Source organism: Coloeus monedula (genome assembly GCF_965178545.1).
Source record: "Coloeus monedula genome assembly, chromosome: 37".
NCBI lineage: Eukaryota > Metazoa > Chordata > Aves > Passeriformes > Corvidae > Coloeus > Coloeus monedula.
This window is the reverse complement of record NC_138817.1, coordinates 1448876-1461512: the sequence shown is the minus strand read 5'-3', so window position 1 is coordinate 1461512 and position 12637 is coordinate 1448876. Positions and strand designations below refer to the sequence as shown.

General features: G+C 60.7%; 1 protein-coding gene and 1 pseudogene across 3 annotated transcripts in view; both read right to left on the bottom strand.

The window, feature by feature from the left end:
- Positions 1 to 12637, bottom strand: part of BCKDK (branched chain keto acid dehydrogenase kinase) — a 31918-nt gene that overhangs the window by 1357 nt on the left and 17924 nt on the right. For both annotated transcript variants that reach the window (XM_082300180.1, XM_082300181.1), the window contains exons 6-11: positions 10982 to 11101; positions 9592 to 9690; positions 9100 to 9173; positions 6390 to 6518; positions 4326 to 4415; positions 3034 to 3189 (exon numbers count right to left, since the gene is read on the bottom strand). In XM_082300180.1, coding sequence (XP_082156306.1) covers positions 3034 to 3189; positions 4326 to 4415; positions 6390 to 6518; positions 9100 to 9173; positions 9592 to 9690; positions 10982 to 11101 — 668 coding nt within the window. The remainder of the gene's footprint in view (positions 1 to 3033; positions 3190 to 4325; positions 4416 to 6389; positions 6519 to 9099; positions 9174 to 9591; positions 9691 to 10981; positions 11102 to 12637) is intronic.
- On the bottom strand, positions 3223 to 3981 carry LOC309584230 (annotated as a pseudogene). The gene is made up of 2 exons: positions 3933 to 3981; positions 3223 to 3409 (listed from the first exon to the last, which is right to left on the bottom strand). The product of its transcript is annotated as an uncharacterized misc_RNA (transcript).

The window sequence follows — 12637 nt, the reverse complement described above, 5'->3', positions numbered from 1 at the left end:
ACCAAAATCCCACTAAATACCCCAAACTTCACCCCAAATACCCCCAAACCAACTCAAATACCCCCAAATCCACCCCAAAATCCACCCCAAATACCCAAAAATCCCACTGAACACCCCCAAATTCACCCCAAATACCCCAAAATCAACTCCAAATATCCCAAAATCCCACTAAATACACCAAAATTCACCCCAAATACCTCAAAATCCACCTCAAATACCCCAAAATCCCACTAAATACCCCAGAATCCACCACAAATACCCCAAAATCCCACTAAATACCCCAGAATCCACCCCAAATACCCCAAAATGCCACTAAATACACCAAAATCCCACTAAATACCCCAAAGTCCACCCAAATACCCCAAAATCCACCCCAAATACCCCAAAATCCCACTAAATACCCTAAAATCCACCCCAAATACCCCAAAATCAACTCCAAATACCCCAAAATCCCACTAAATACCCCAAAATCCCACTAAATACCCCAAACTTCACCCCAAATACCTCCAAACCAACTCCAAATATTCCCAAACCCCACAAAATAACCCAAAATTCACCCCAATACCCCAAATCCACCCCAAATACCCCAAAATTCACCCCAATACCCCAAATCCACCCCAAATACCCCAAAATTCACCCCAATACCCCAAATCCACCCCAAATACCCCAAAATTCACCCCAATACCCCAAATCCACCCCAAATACCCCAAAATTCACCCCAAAGACCCCAAAAAACCCCAAAATGCCCTAAACCCACCCAGAACTCCAACCCTGGGGGGGTCCCCAATTTGGGAATCCCCAATTTTGGGAGTTCCCAATTTTGGGAGTCCCCAATTTTGGGCGGGAATCTCCCCAATTTGGGAGTCCCTGATTTGGGAGTCCCCTATTTTGGGAATCTCAGATTTTGGGGTGAGTCTCCCCAGTTTTGGGAGTCCCCAATTTTGGGAGTCCCCGATTTAAGAGGGCCTGATTTTGGGGGGAGTCTCCTGGATTTTGGGACTCCTCGATTTGGGAATCCCCAATTTGGGAGTCCCTGATTTTGGGAGTCCCTAATTTTGGGGGGGTCTCCCTGATTTTGGGAGTCCCCGATTTGGGAGTCCCCTCTTTTGGGAATCTCAGATTTCGGGGTGAGTCTCCCCAATTTTGGGAGTCCCCAATATTGGGAGTCCCCGATTTAAGAGGGCCCGATTTTGGGGGGGGTCTCCCAGATTTTGGGACTCCTCGATTTGGGAATCCCCAATTTGGGAGTCCTCGGTTTTGGGAGTCCCAGATTTTGGGGGGGGTCTCCCTGATTTTGGGAGTCCCTGATTTTGGGAGTTGCCAATTTTCGGAGTCCCCAATTTTGGGGGAGGTCTCCCCAATTTGGGAGTCCCTGATTTTGGGGTCCCAGATTTTGGGGGGGCCTCCCCGATTTGGGAGTCCCCAATATTGGGAGTCCCCGATTTAAGAGGGCCCGATTTTGGGGGGGGTCTCCCAGATTTTGGGTGGCGTCTCCCAAATTTTGGGGGGTGTCTCCCGGATTTTGGGGGGTGTCTCCCAGATTTTGGGGGGGGTGTCTCCCAAATTTTTGTGGGTGTCTCCTGGATTTTTGTGGGTGTCTCCCGGATTTTGGGGGGTATCTCCCAGATTTTGGGTGGCATCTCCCAAATTTTGGAGGATGCCTCCCAAATTTTGGGGGGGCTGTCTCCCGGATTTTGAGAGGTGTCTCCCAAATTTTTGTGGCTATCTCCCAGATTTTGGGGGGTATCTCCCGGATTTTGGGTGGTGTCTCTCGGATTTTGGGGGGTATCTCCCAGATTTTGGGGGGTATCTCCTGGGTTTCGGGGGGTGTCTCCCAAATTTTGGGGGCTGTCTCCCGGATGTTGAGAGGTGTCTCCCAGATTTTGGGGGGGTGGTGTCTCCCAAATTTTTGTGGCTGTCTCACGGATTTTGGGCGGTGTCTCCTGGGTTTCGGGGGGTGTCTCCCAGATTTTTGTCGGTATCTCCCAGATTTTGGGTGGGATCTCCCAAATTTTGGAGGATGCCTCCCAAATTTTGGGGGGGCTGTCTCCCGGATTTTGGGGGTGTCCCCCGGATTTTGGGGGGGGTGTCTCCCGGGTTTTGGGGAGTGCCTTCCAAATTTTGGGTGGTGTCTCCCGGATTTTGGGGTGAGGATTGTCTCCCAAATTTTGCGTGGTGTCTCCCGGGTTTCGGGGGCTGTCTCCCGGATTTTTGTGGGTGTCTCCCGGATTTTCGGGGGCTGTCTCCCGGGTTTTGGGGGCTGTCTCCCAAATTTTTGTGGCTGTCTCCCGGATTTTGGGCGGTGTCTCCTGGGTTTTGGGGGGTGTCTCCCAGATTTTTGTGGGTATCTCCCAGATTTTGGGGGGGCTGTCTCCCGGATTTTGGGGGGTGTCTCCCCAATTTCGGGGGCTGTCTCCCAGATTTTGGGGGGGCTGTCTCCCGGGTTTCAGGGGGTGTCTCCCAGATTTTTGTGGGTATCTCCCAGATTTTGGGGGCTGTCTCCCAGATTTTGGGGGCTGTCTCCCGGGTTTTGGGGGCTGTCTCCCGGGTTTTGGGGGCTGTCTCCCGGGTTTCGGGGGCTGTCTCCCGGATTTTTGTGGGTGTCTCCCGGATTTTCGGGGGCTGTCTCCTGGATTTTCGGGGGCTGTCTCCTGGATTTTCGGGGGCTGTCTCCCGGATTTTGGGGGTGTCTCCCAGATTTTTGTGGGTGTCTCCCGGGTTTCGGGGGCTGTCTCCCGGATTTTTGTGGGTGTCTCCCAGATTTTCGGGGGCTGTCTCCCGGATTTTTGTGGCTGTCTCCCGGGTTTCGGGGGGTGTCTCCCGGATTTTTGTGGGTATCTCCCAGATTTTGGGGGCTGTCTCCCAGATTTTGGGGGGGCTGTCTCCTGGGTTTCGGGGGGTGTCTCCCAGATTTTTGTGGGTATCTCCCAGATTTTGGGGGCTGTCTCCCGGATTTTGGGGGTGTCTCCCGGATTTTTGTGGGTGTCTCCCGGATTTTCGGGGGGTGTCTCCCCAATTCGGGGGGTCCCTGACCCGTGCATGGGCCCGGCCTGGCCGTTGGCGTCCATGAGGGTGCGGAAGGGCCCCCCCAGGCGCGGGTCCTGCGCGCTGGCCTCGGCCGTGCTGAAGTGGTACTCGGTCACTTTGTCCAGCAGCTCGTGCGGGATCCCCCCCCCGCGGTCCGAGATCCTGCGGGGACAACGGGAGGGACGTTGGGGACAACGGGGGCAATGGGGGTGTTGGGGACAATGGGGACAACGGGGGGGACGTTGGGGACAACGGGGACATTGAGGGTGTTGGGGACATTGGGGACATTGGGGACAACGGGGGCAATGGGGGTGTTGGGGACAATGGGGACAACGGGGGGGATGTTGGGGACAATGGGGGCAATGGGGGTGTTGGGGACATTGGGGACAACGGGGACATTGGGGGTGTTGGGGACATTGGGGACAACGGGGACATTGGGGGTGTTGGGGACATTGGGGGTGTTGAGGACAACGGGGGAACATTGGAGACATTGGGGGGGATGTTGGGGACATTGGGGGGGACGTGGGGGATGTTGGGGACGTTGGGGGACATTGGGGACATTGGGGGGGACATTGGGGACAACGGGGGGGACGTTGGGGACAACGGGGGCAATGGGGGTGTTGGGGACACTGGGGACAATGGGGAGACACTGGGGACATTGGGGGGACGTTGGGGACATTGGGGGGCACGTGGGGGACATTGGGGACATTGGGGACATTGGGGACGTTGGGGACATTGGGGACATTGGGGGACATTGGGGACATTGGGGACAATGGGGACGTTGGGGGACATTGGGGACATTGGGGGGACGTTGGGGATGTTGGGGATGTTGGGGGATATTGGGGGGACATTGGGGGACATTGGGGATGTTGGGGGACATTGGGGGACATTGGGGGACATTGGGGACATTGGGGACATTGGGGGACATTGGGGACATTGGGGACATTGGGGACAATGGGGACGTTGGGGACATTGGGGACATTGGGGACATTGGGGACATTGGGGACAATGGGGACGTTGGGGGACATTGGGGACATTGGGGGGACGTTGGGGATGTTGGGGATGTTGGGGGATATTGGGGGGACATTGGGGGGACATTGGGGACGTTGGGGACACTGGGGACAGTGGGGAGGGGCTCTGGGATAATGGGGGTGGGGTGGGAGCGATCTGGGGACACCTTGGGGACACCTCGGGGACACCCTGGGGACACCTTGGGGACGTTGGGGAGGTCCCAGAGGAGTTGGGGACCCTTTGGGGACACCTTGGGGACACCTCGGGGACACCTTTGGGGTCAGTACCGGATGACGAGGTCGATGTCGTTGTTGGCGATGGTCACCACGATGTCGGGGACGTTGTAGGGCGTGTCCAGGTGCGACTCCATCGTCGCCCTGCGGCCACCAGAGAGCCCCGAGGTCACCCCGGGGTCACCCCAGGGTCACCCAGGGGTCAGCAGGGGCACCCAGAGAGCCCCGAGGTCACCCCAGGGTCACCCCAGGGTCACCCAGGGACGCCCAGGGACACCCAGGGACACCCAAGCTCACCCCGGGGTCACTCCAGGGACACCCAGGGACACCCAAGGTCACCCCAATGTCACCCAGGGGTCAGCAGGACCACCCCAAGGTCACCCAGGGGTCACCCCGATGTCACCGAGGTCACCCCAGGGTCACCCCAATGTCACCCAGGGGTCACCAGGGACACCCAGAGAGCCCCGAGGTCACCCAGGGGTCACCCCGGGGACCCTCAAGAACCGCCACAATTTCTCCCCAAATCCCCCCTCAACCTCCCCAAATTCCCCCCAAACTCCTCCAGACCCCCCAAATTCCCCCCAAATCCCCTCAATTTCTCCTCAAATCCCATCCAGACCCCCCCAAATCTTCCCAAACCTCCCCAAATCCCCCCAAACCCCCTCAATTTCTCCCCAAATCCCCCCCCAAAAGTCCCTCCAGACCTCCCCAAATCCCCCCAAACCCCTCCAGACCTCCCCAAATTCCCCCAAATCCCCTCCACACCTCCACAAAGTCTCTCCAGACCTCCCCAAATCCCCTCAATTTCTCCCCAAATCCCCCCCAAACCCCCCAAATCCCCTCAGACCTCCCCAAATCCCCTCCAGACCCCCCCAAATTCCCCCAAATCCCCTCCAGACCTCCTCAACTCCCATCCAGACCTCCCCAAATCTTCCCAAACCTCCCCAAATCCACCCCAAACCCCCTCAATTTCTCCCCAAATTCCTCCAAACCTCCTCCACACCTCCCCAAATCCCCTCAATTTCTCCCCAAATCCCCCCCAAAGTCCCTCCAGAACCTCCCAAATCTCCCCCAAATCCCCCCCAAACCCCTCCAAACCTCCCCAAATCCACCCCAAATCCCCTCAATTTCTCCCCAAATCCCCCCAAAAGTCCCTCCAGACCCCCCCAAATCCCTTCAATCTCTCCCCAGACTCCCCCAAACCTCCCCAAACCCCACCAGACCTCCCCAAATTCCCCCAAATCCCCTCCAAACCTCCCCAAATCCCCCCAAATCCCCTCAATTTCTCCCCAAATCCCCCCAACCACTGCAATTTCTTCCCAAATCTCCCCCAAATCTCCTCCAGAACCTCCCAAATCCCCCCAAACCTCCCCAAATCCCCCGCAAACCCCCTCAATTTCTCCCCAAATCCCCCCCAAATCCCCTCCAGACCTCCCCAACTCCCATCCAGACCCCCCCAAATCTTCCCAAACCTCCCCAAATCCCCCCTAAACCCCCTCAATTTCTCCCCAAATCCCTCCCAAACCTCCCCAAATCCCCTCAATTTCTCCCCAAATCCCCCCTAAACCTCCCTAAATTCCCCCCAAACCCCCTCAACTTCTCCCCAAATCCCCCCCAAACCTCCCCAAATCCCCTCAATTTCTCCCCAAATCCCCCCCAAACCTCCCCAAATCCCCCCAATTTCTCCCCAAATCCCCCCTAAACCTCCCCAAATTCCCCCCAAATCCCCCCAATTTCTCCCCAAATCCCCCCTAAACCTCCCCAAATCCCCCCAATTTCTCCCCAAATCCCCCCTAAACCTCCCCAAATTCCCCCCAAATCCCCCCAATTTCTCCCCAAATCCCCCCTAAACCTCCCCAAATCCCCCCAATTTCTCCCCAAATCCCCCCTAAACCTCCCTAAATTCCCCCCAAACCCCCTCAACTTCTCCCCAAATCCCCCCTAAACCTCCCCAAATCCCCCCAATTTCTCCCCAAATCCCGCCAATTTCTCCCCAAATCCCCCCCAAACCTCCCCAAATTCCCCCCAAATCTCCCCAATTTCCCCCTAAACCTCCCCAAATTCCCCCCAAATCCCCTCAATTTCTCCCCAAACCCCCCCAAGCCCCCTCCCCAGCACCTCATGGCGTTCTTGAGCAGCTCGGGCAGGACGTAGTCCAGGGGCAGGGGGATGAAGGGGAACCGCGCGGCCACGTGCCCGTTGATGCGCACGCGCGGGGCGTTGCCGTACTGGTGCTCGCACAGGCGCCTGGGCACACCTGGGTCACCTGTGGCACCTGGGCCACCTGGGCCACCCTCTGTGCCACCTGTGCCACCTGTGCCACCCTCTGTGCCACCTGTGCCACCCTCTGGGTCACCTGTGCCACCCCTGTCCCTCAGTGTCACCCCCGTCCCGTGCCCGTTGATGCGCACGCGGGGGGCGGTGCCGTACTGGTGCTCGCACAGGTGCCTAAGCACACCTGGGTCACCTGTGGCACCTCCTGTGCCACCTGGACCACCCTCTGTGCCACCCTCTGGGTCACCTGTGCCACCTGGGCCACCCTCTGTGCCACCCTCTGGGTCACCTGTGCCACCCCTGTGCCACCCCTTAGCACCCTGTGTCCGTCCCGTGCCCGTTGATGCGCACGCGGGGGGCGGTGCCGTACTGGTGCTCACACAGGTGCCTGGGCACACCTGGGCACACCTGTGGCACCTGGGCCACCCGGGCCACCCTCTGTGCCACCCTCTGGGTCACCTGTGCCACCCTCTGGGTCACCTGTGCCACCCCTGTGCCACCCTTAGCACCCTGTGTCCGTCCCGTGCCCGTTGATGCGCACGCGGGGGGCGTTGCCGTACTGGTGCTCGCACGGGCACCTGGGCACACCTGGGCACACCTGTGGCACCTGTGCCACCTGGGCCACCCTCTGTGCCACCCTCTGGGTCACCTGTGCCACCCTCTGGGTCACCTGTGCCACCTGTGCCACCTCCTGGGTCACCTGGGCCACCCCTGTCCCTCAGTGTCCCCCCCGTCCCGTGCCCATTGATGCGCACGCGGGGGGCGTTGCCGTACTGGTGCTCGCACAGGCGCCTGGGCACACCTGGGTCACCTGTGGCACCTGTGCCACCCTCTGTGCCACCCTCTGTGCCTCCTGTGCCACCCATGGGTCACCTGTGCCACCTCTTGTGTCACCTGTGCCACCTCCTGGGTCACCTGTGCCACTCTCTGTGTCACCTGTGCCACCTCTTGTGTCACCTGTGCCACCCTCTGTGTCACCTGTGCCACCTCTTGTGTCACCTGTGCCACTCTCTGTGTCACCTGTGCCACCTCTTGTGTCACCTGTGCCACCCTCTGTGTCACCTGTGCCACCTCTTGTGTCACCTGTGCCACCCATGGGTCACCTGTGCCACCTCCCCTGGCACCCCCCGTCCCTCAGTGTCACCTCCTGCCACCTGTGCCACCCTCCTGTCACCTCTGTGTCACCTGTATCGCTTCCTGTCACCTGTGCCACCTGTGCCACCCCCTGTGCCACCTTCCCCAGCACCCGGTGTCACCCCCTGTCCCTCGCTGTTACCTGTGCCACCTCTATCACCTGTGCCACCTCCTGGCACCCCTGGGCCACCTGTGCCCCCAGGTGTGCCCAGGTACCCCCAGGAGCCCCCAGGTGTGCCCTGGTGTGCCCAGGTGACGTCACTGTGCCCCCAGGTACCTCCAGGTGTGCCCAGGTGCCCCCAGGTGTGCCCCAGGTGTGCCCAGGTGTGCTCAGGAGCCCCCAAGTGCCCCCAGGTGTGCCCAGGTACCCCCAGGTGACGTCATTGTGCCCCCAGGTACCCCCAGGTGTGCCCAGGAGCCTCCAGGTACCCCCAAGTGTGCCCAGGTGCCCCCAGGTGTGCCCCAGGTGTGCTCAGGAGCCCCCAGGTGTGCCCAGGTGTGCCCAGGTGACGTCACTGTGCCCCCAGGTGTGCCCAGGTGATGTCACTGTGCCCCCAGGTGTGCCCAGGTGTGCCCAGGTATGCCCAGGTGCCCCCAGGTGTGCCCAGGTGTGCCCAGGTGCCCCCAGGTGCCTCCAGGTGCCCCCAGGTGTGCCCAGGTGTGCCCAGGTGCCCCCAGGTGTCCCCAGGTGCTCCCAGGTGTGCCCAGGTGTGCCCAGGTGCCCCCAGGTGCTCCCAGGTGTGCCCAGGTGCCCCCAGGTGTGCCCCAGGTGCCCCCAGGTGTGCCCCAGGTGTTCCCAGGTGTGCCCAGGTGCCCCCAGGTGACGTCACCGTGCCCCCAGGTGCCCCCAGGTACCTCCAGGTGTGCCCCAGGTGCCCCCAGGTGTGCCCAGGTGCCCCCAGGTGTGCCCAGGTGTGCCCAGGTGCCCCCAGGTGCCCCCAGGTGTGCCCAGGTGATGTCACTGTGCCCCCAGGTGTGCCCAGGTGTGCCCAGGTGTGCCCAGGTGCCCCCAGGTGACGTCACCGTGCCCCCAGGTGTGCCCAGGTGATGTCACTGTGCCCCCAGGTGCCCCCAGGTGCGCCCAGGTGCCCCCAGGTGTGCCCAGGTGTGCCCAGGTGTGCCCCCAGGTGTGCCCAGGTGACGTCACCGTGCCCCCAGGTGCCTCCAGGTACCTCCAGGTGTGCCCAGGTGTGCCCAGGTGTGCCCAGGTGTGCCCAGGTGCCCCCAGGTGACGTCACCGTGCCCCCAGGTGCCTCCAGGTACCTCCAGGTGTGCCCAGGTGTGCCCCAGGTGTGCTCAGGTGTGCCCCAGGTGTGCCCAGGTGCCCCCAGGTGTGCCCAGGTGTGCTCTGGGTGCCCCCAGGTGCCCCCAGGTGTGCCCAGGTGTGCCCAGGTGTGCCCCGGGCAGGTGCCCCCCTCACCTGGCGAAGTCCACCCACTTCTCGATGAGCTTCTTGGGCGACAGGCGGGTGCAGATGATGCCAACGAAATCCGGCTGCGGGAAAAGGGCTCGGTACGGGATCCATAGGGGATCCATAGGGATCCATAGGGGAGCCATAGGGGAGCCATAGGGGAGCCATAGGGGAGCCATGGGGGATCCAGGGGGGATCTATAGGGGATCCATAGGGGATCCATAGGGGATCTATAGCGGGATCTATGGGGGATCGATAGGGGATCTATAGGTGCCCCATAGGTACCTTGTCCTCGTGCAGTGCCAGGTGATCTATAGGGGTCTATAGGGGATCTATAGGTGCCCCATAGGTACCTTGTCCTCGTGCAGTGCCAGGTGATCTATAGGGGTCTATAGGGGATCTATAGGTGCCCCATAGGTACCTTGTCCTCGTGCAGTGCCAGGTGATCTATAGGGGATCTATAGGGGATCTATAGGGGATCTATAGGTGCCCCATAGGTACCTTGTCCTCGTGCAGTGCCAGGTGATGCGCCGCCAGCATCCGCATGCCCAGGCGCGAGGTCAGCGTCTTGTCCAGGAACGGCCGCAGCAGCCGCTCGTCCTGCGGCGGGGGAGGGGCGGGGCTCACTCGGCTGCTGTGCCCAGGGGTGCCCAGGTGTGCCCAGGTGTGCCCTGGGTGTGCCCAGGTGTGCCCAGGTGTGCCCTGGGTGTGCCCAGGTGTGCCCAGGTGTGCCCAGGTGTGCCCCAGGTGTGTCCCGGGTGTGCCCATGTGTGCCCAGGTGTGCCCCAGGTGTGCCCAGGTGTCCCCAGGTGTGCCCAGGTGTGTCCCAGGTGTGCCCAGGTGTGCCCAGGTGTGCCCGGGTGTGCCCAGGTATGTCCCGGGTGTGCCCAGGTGTGCCCCAGGTGTGCCCCAGGTGTGCCCAGGTGTGCCCCAGGTGTGCCCAGGTGTGCCCAGGTATGCCCAGGTGTGCCCCAGGTATGCCCCAGGTGTGTCCCAGGTGTGCCCCAGGTGTGCCCCAGGTGTGTCCCAGGTGTGCCCCAGGTGTGCCCAGGTGTGACCCAACTGTGCCCCAGGTGTGCCCAGGTGTGCCCAGGTGTGCCCCAGGTGTGCCCAGGTGTGTCTCAGGTGTGCCCCAGGTGTGTCCCAGGTGTGCCCCGGGTGTGCCCAGGTGTGTCCCAGGTGTGCCCAGGTGTGTCTCAGGTGTCCCCAGGTGTGCCCAGGTGTGTCCCAGGTGTGCCCCGAGTGTGCCCAGGTGTGCCCCAGGTGTGCCCAGGTGTGTCTCAGGTGTGCCCCAGGTGTGCCCCAGGTGTGCCCAGGTGTGCCCCAGGTGTGCTCTGGGTGTGCCCTGGGTGTGCCCAGGTATGCCCCAGGTGTGCCCCAGGTGTGCCCCAGGTGTGTCCTGGGTGTGCCCAGGTATGCCCCAGGTGTGCCCCAGGTGTGTCCCAGGTGTGCTCTGGGTGTGCCCAGGTGTGCCCAGGTGTGCCCCAGGTATGCCCCAGGTATGTCCCAGGTGTGCCCCAGGTGTGCCCCAGGTATGCCCCAGGTGTGTCCCAGGTGTGCCCCAGGTGTGCCCAGGTGTGCCCAGGTGTGTCCCAGGTGTGTCCCAGGTGTGATTACCCATCCCAGGTGTGTCCCAGGTGTGCCCAGGTGCGATTGCCCATCCCAGGTGTGCCCAGGTGTGCCCAGGTGTGTCCCAGGTGTGATTACCCATCCCAGGTGTGCCCCAGGTGCCATTACCCGTGCCAGGTGTGCCCAGGTGTGTCCCAGGTGTAATTACCCATCCCAGGTGTGTCCCAGGTGCCATTACCCGTGCCAGGTGTGCCCAGGTGTGCCCAGGTGTGCCCAGGTGTGCCCAGGTGAGCTGCCCCGGCTGCCAGGTGCGCAGGGTTACCTGGATGTGCCGGCGGCACTCGCGCAGCCCCTCCGCCAGCAGCGTCACCACGTCCTTGTGGTCCTCGAGCAGCTGCCGCAGCAACGCGCAGTACTGAGCCTCGTCGGCACGCACCTGGATCTGACAGGTGAGACACACACAGGTGTGACAGGTGTGACACACACAGAGCACTGAGCCTCGTCAGCACACACCTGGATCTGACAGGTGTGACACACACAGGTGTGACAGGTGTGACACAGGTGTGACACAGACAGGTGTGACAGGTGTGACACACACAGAGCACTGAGCCTCGTCGGCAAGCACCTGGATCTGACAGGTGAGACAGGTGAGACACAGACAGGTGTGACAGGTGTGACAGGTGTGACAGGTGTGACAGGTGTGACAGGTGTGACACACACAGGTGTGACAGGTGTGACACAGGTGTGACAGGTGTGACAGGTGTGACAGGTGTGACAGGTGTGACACACACAGGTGTGACAGGTGTGACACAGGTGTGACAGGTGTGACAGGTGTGACAGGTGAGACACAGGTGTGACACAGACAGGTGTGACAGGTGTGATACACACAGAGCACTGAGCCTCATCGGCACGCGCCTGGATCTGACAGGTGAGACAGGTGAGACACAGGTGTGACAGGTGTGACACAGACAGATGTGACAGGTGTGACACAGGTGTGACATGTGTGACAGGTGTGACACACACAGAGCACTGAGCCTCGTCAGCGCGCACCTGGATCTGACAGGTGAGACACACACAGGTGTGACACAGACAGGTGTGACACAGGTGTGACACAGGTGTGACACACGCAGGTGAGACACAGACAGGTGTGACACAGGTGTGACACACACAGAGCACTGAGCCTCGTCAGCGCGCACCTGGATCTGACAGGTGTGACAGGTGAGACACACGTGTGACAGGTGTGACACACACAGGTGAGACAGGTGAGACACAGGTGTGACAGGTGTGACACACACAGGTGTGACAGGTGTGACAGGTGAGACACAGACAGGTGTGACACACACACGTGTGACACAGGTGTGACAGGTGTGACAGGTGTGACACACACAGAGCACTGAGCCTCGTCAGCGCGCACCTGGATCTGACAGGTGTGACAGGTGAGACAGGTGAGACACAGACAGGTGTGACACAGGTGTGACAGGTGTGACAGGTGAGACACAGACAGGTGTGACACAGGTGTGACAGGTGTGACAGGTGTGACACAGGTGTGACACAGACAGGTGTGACAGGTGAGACACACACAGAGCACTGAGCCTCGTCAGCGCGCACCTGGATCTGACAGGTGTGACACACACAGGTGTGACAGGTGAGACACAGGTGAGACACAGGTGTGACACACACAGGTGTGATAGGTAAGACACAGGTGTGACACAGACAGGTGTGACAGGTGAGACACACACAGAGCACTGAGCCTCATCGGCACGCACCTGGATCTGACAGGTGTGACAGGTGAGACAGGTGAGATACAGACAGGTGAGACACAGGTGTGACACAGGTGTGACAGGTGTGACACAGGTGTGACAGGTGTGACACACACAGAGCACTGAGCCTCGTCAGCGCGCACCTGGATCTGACAGGTGAGACACACGTGTGACACAGGAGTGACACAGGTGTGACACACACAGGTGTGACAGGTGTG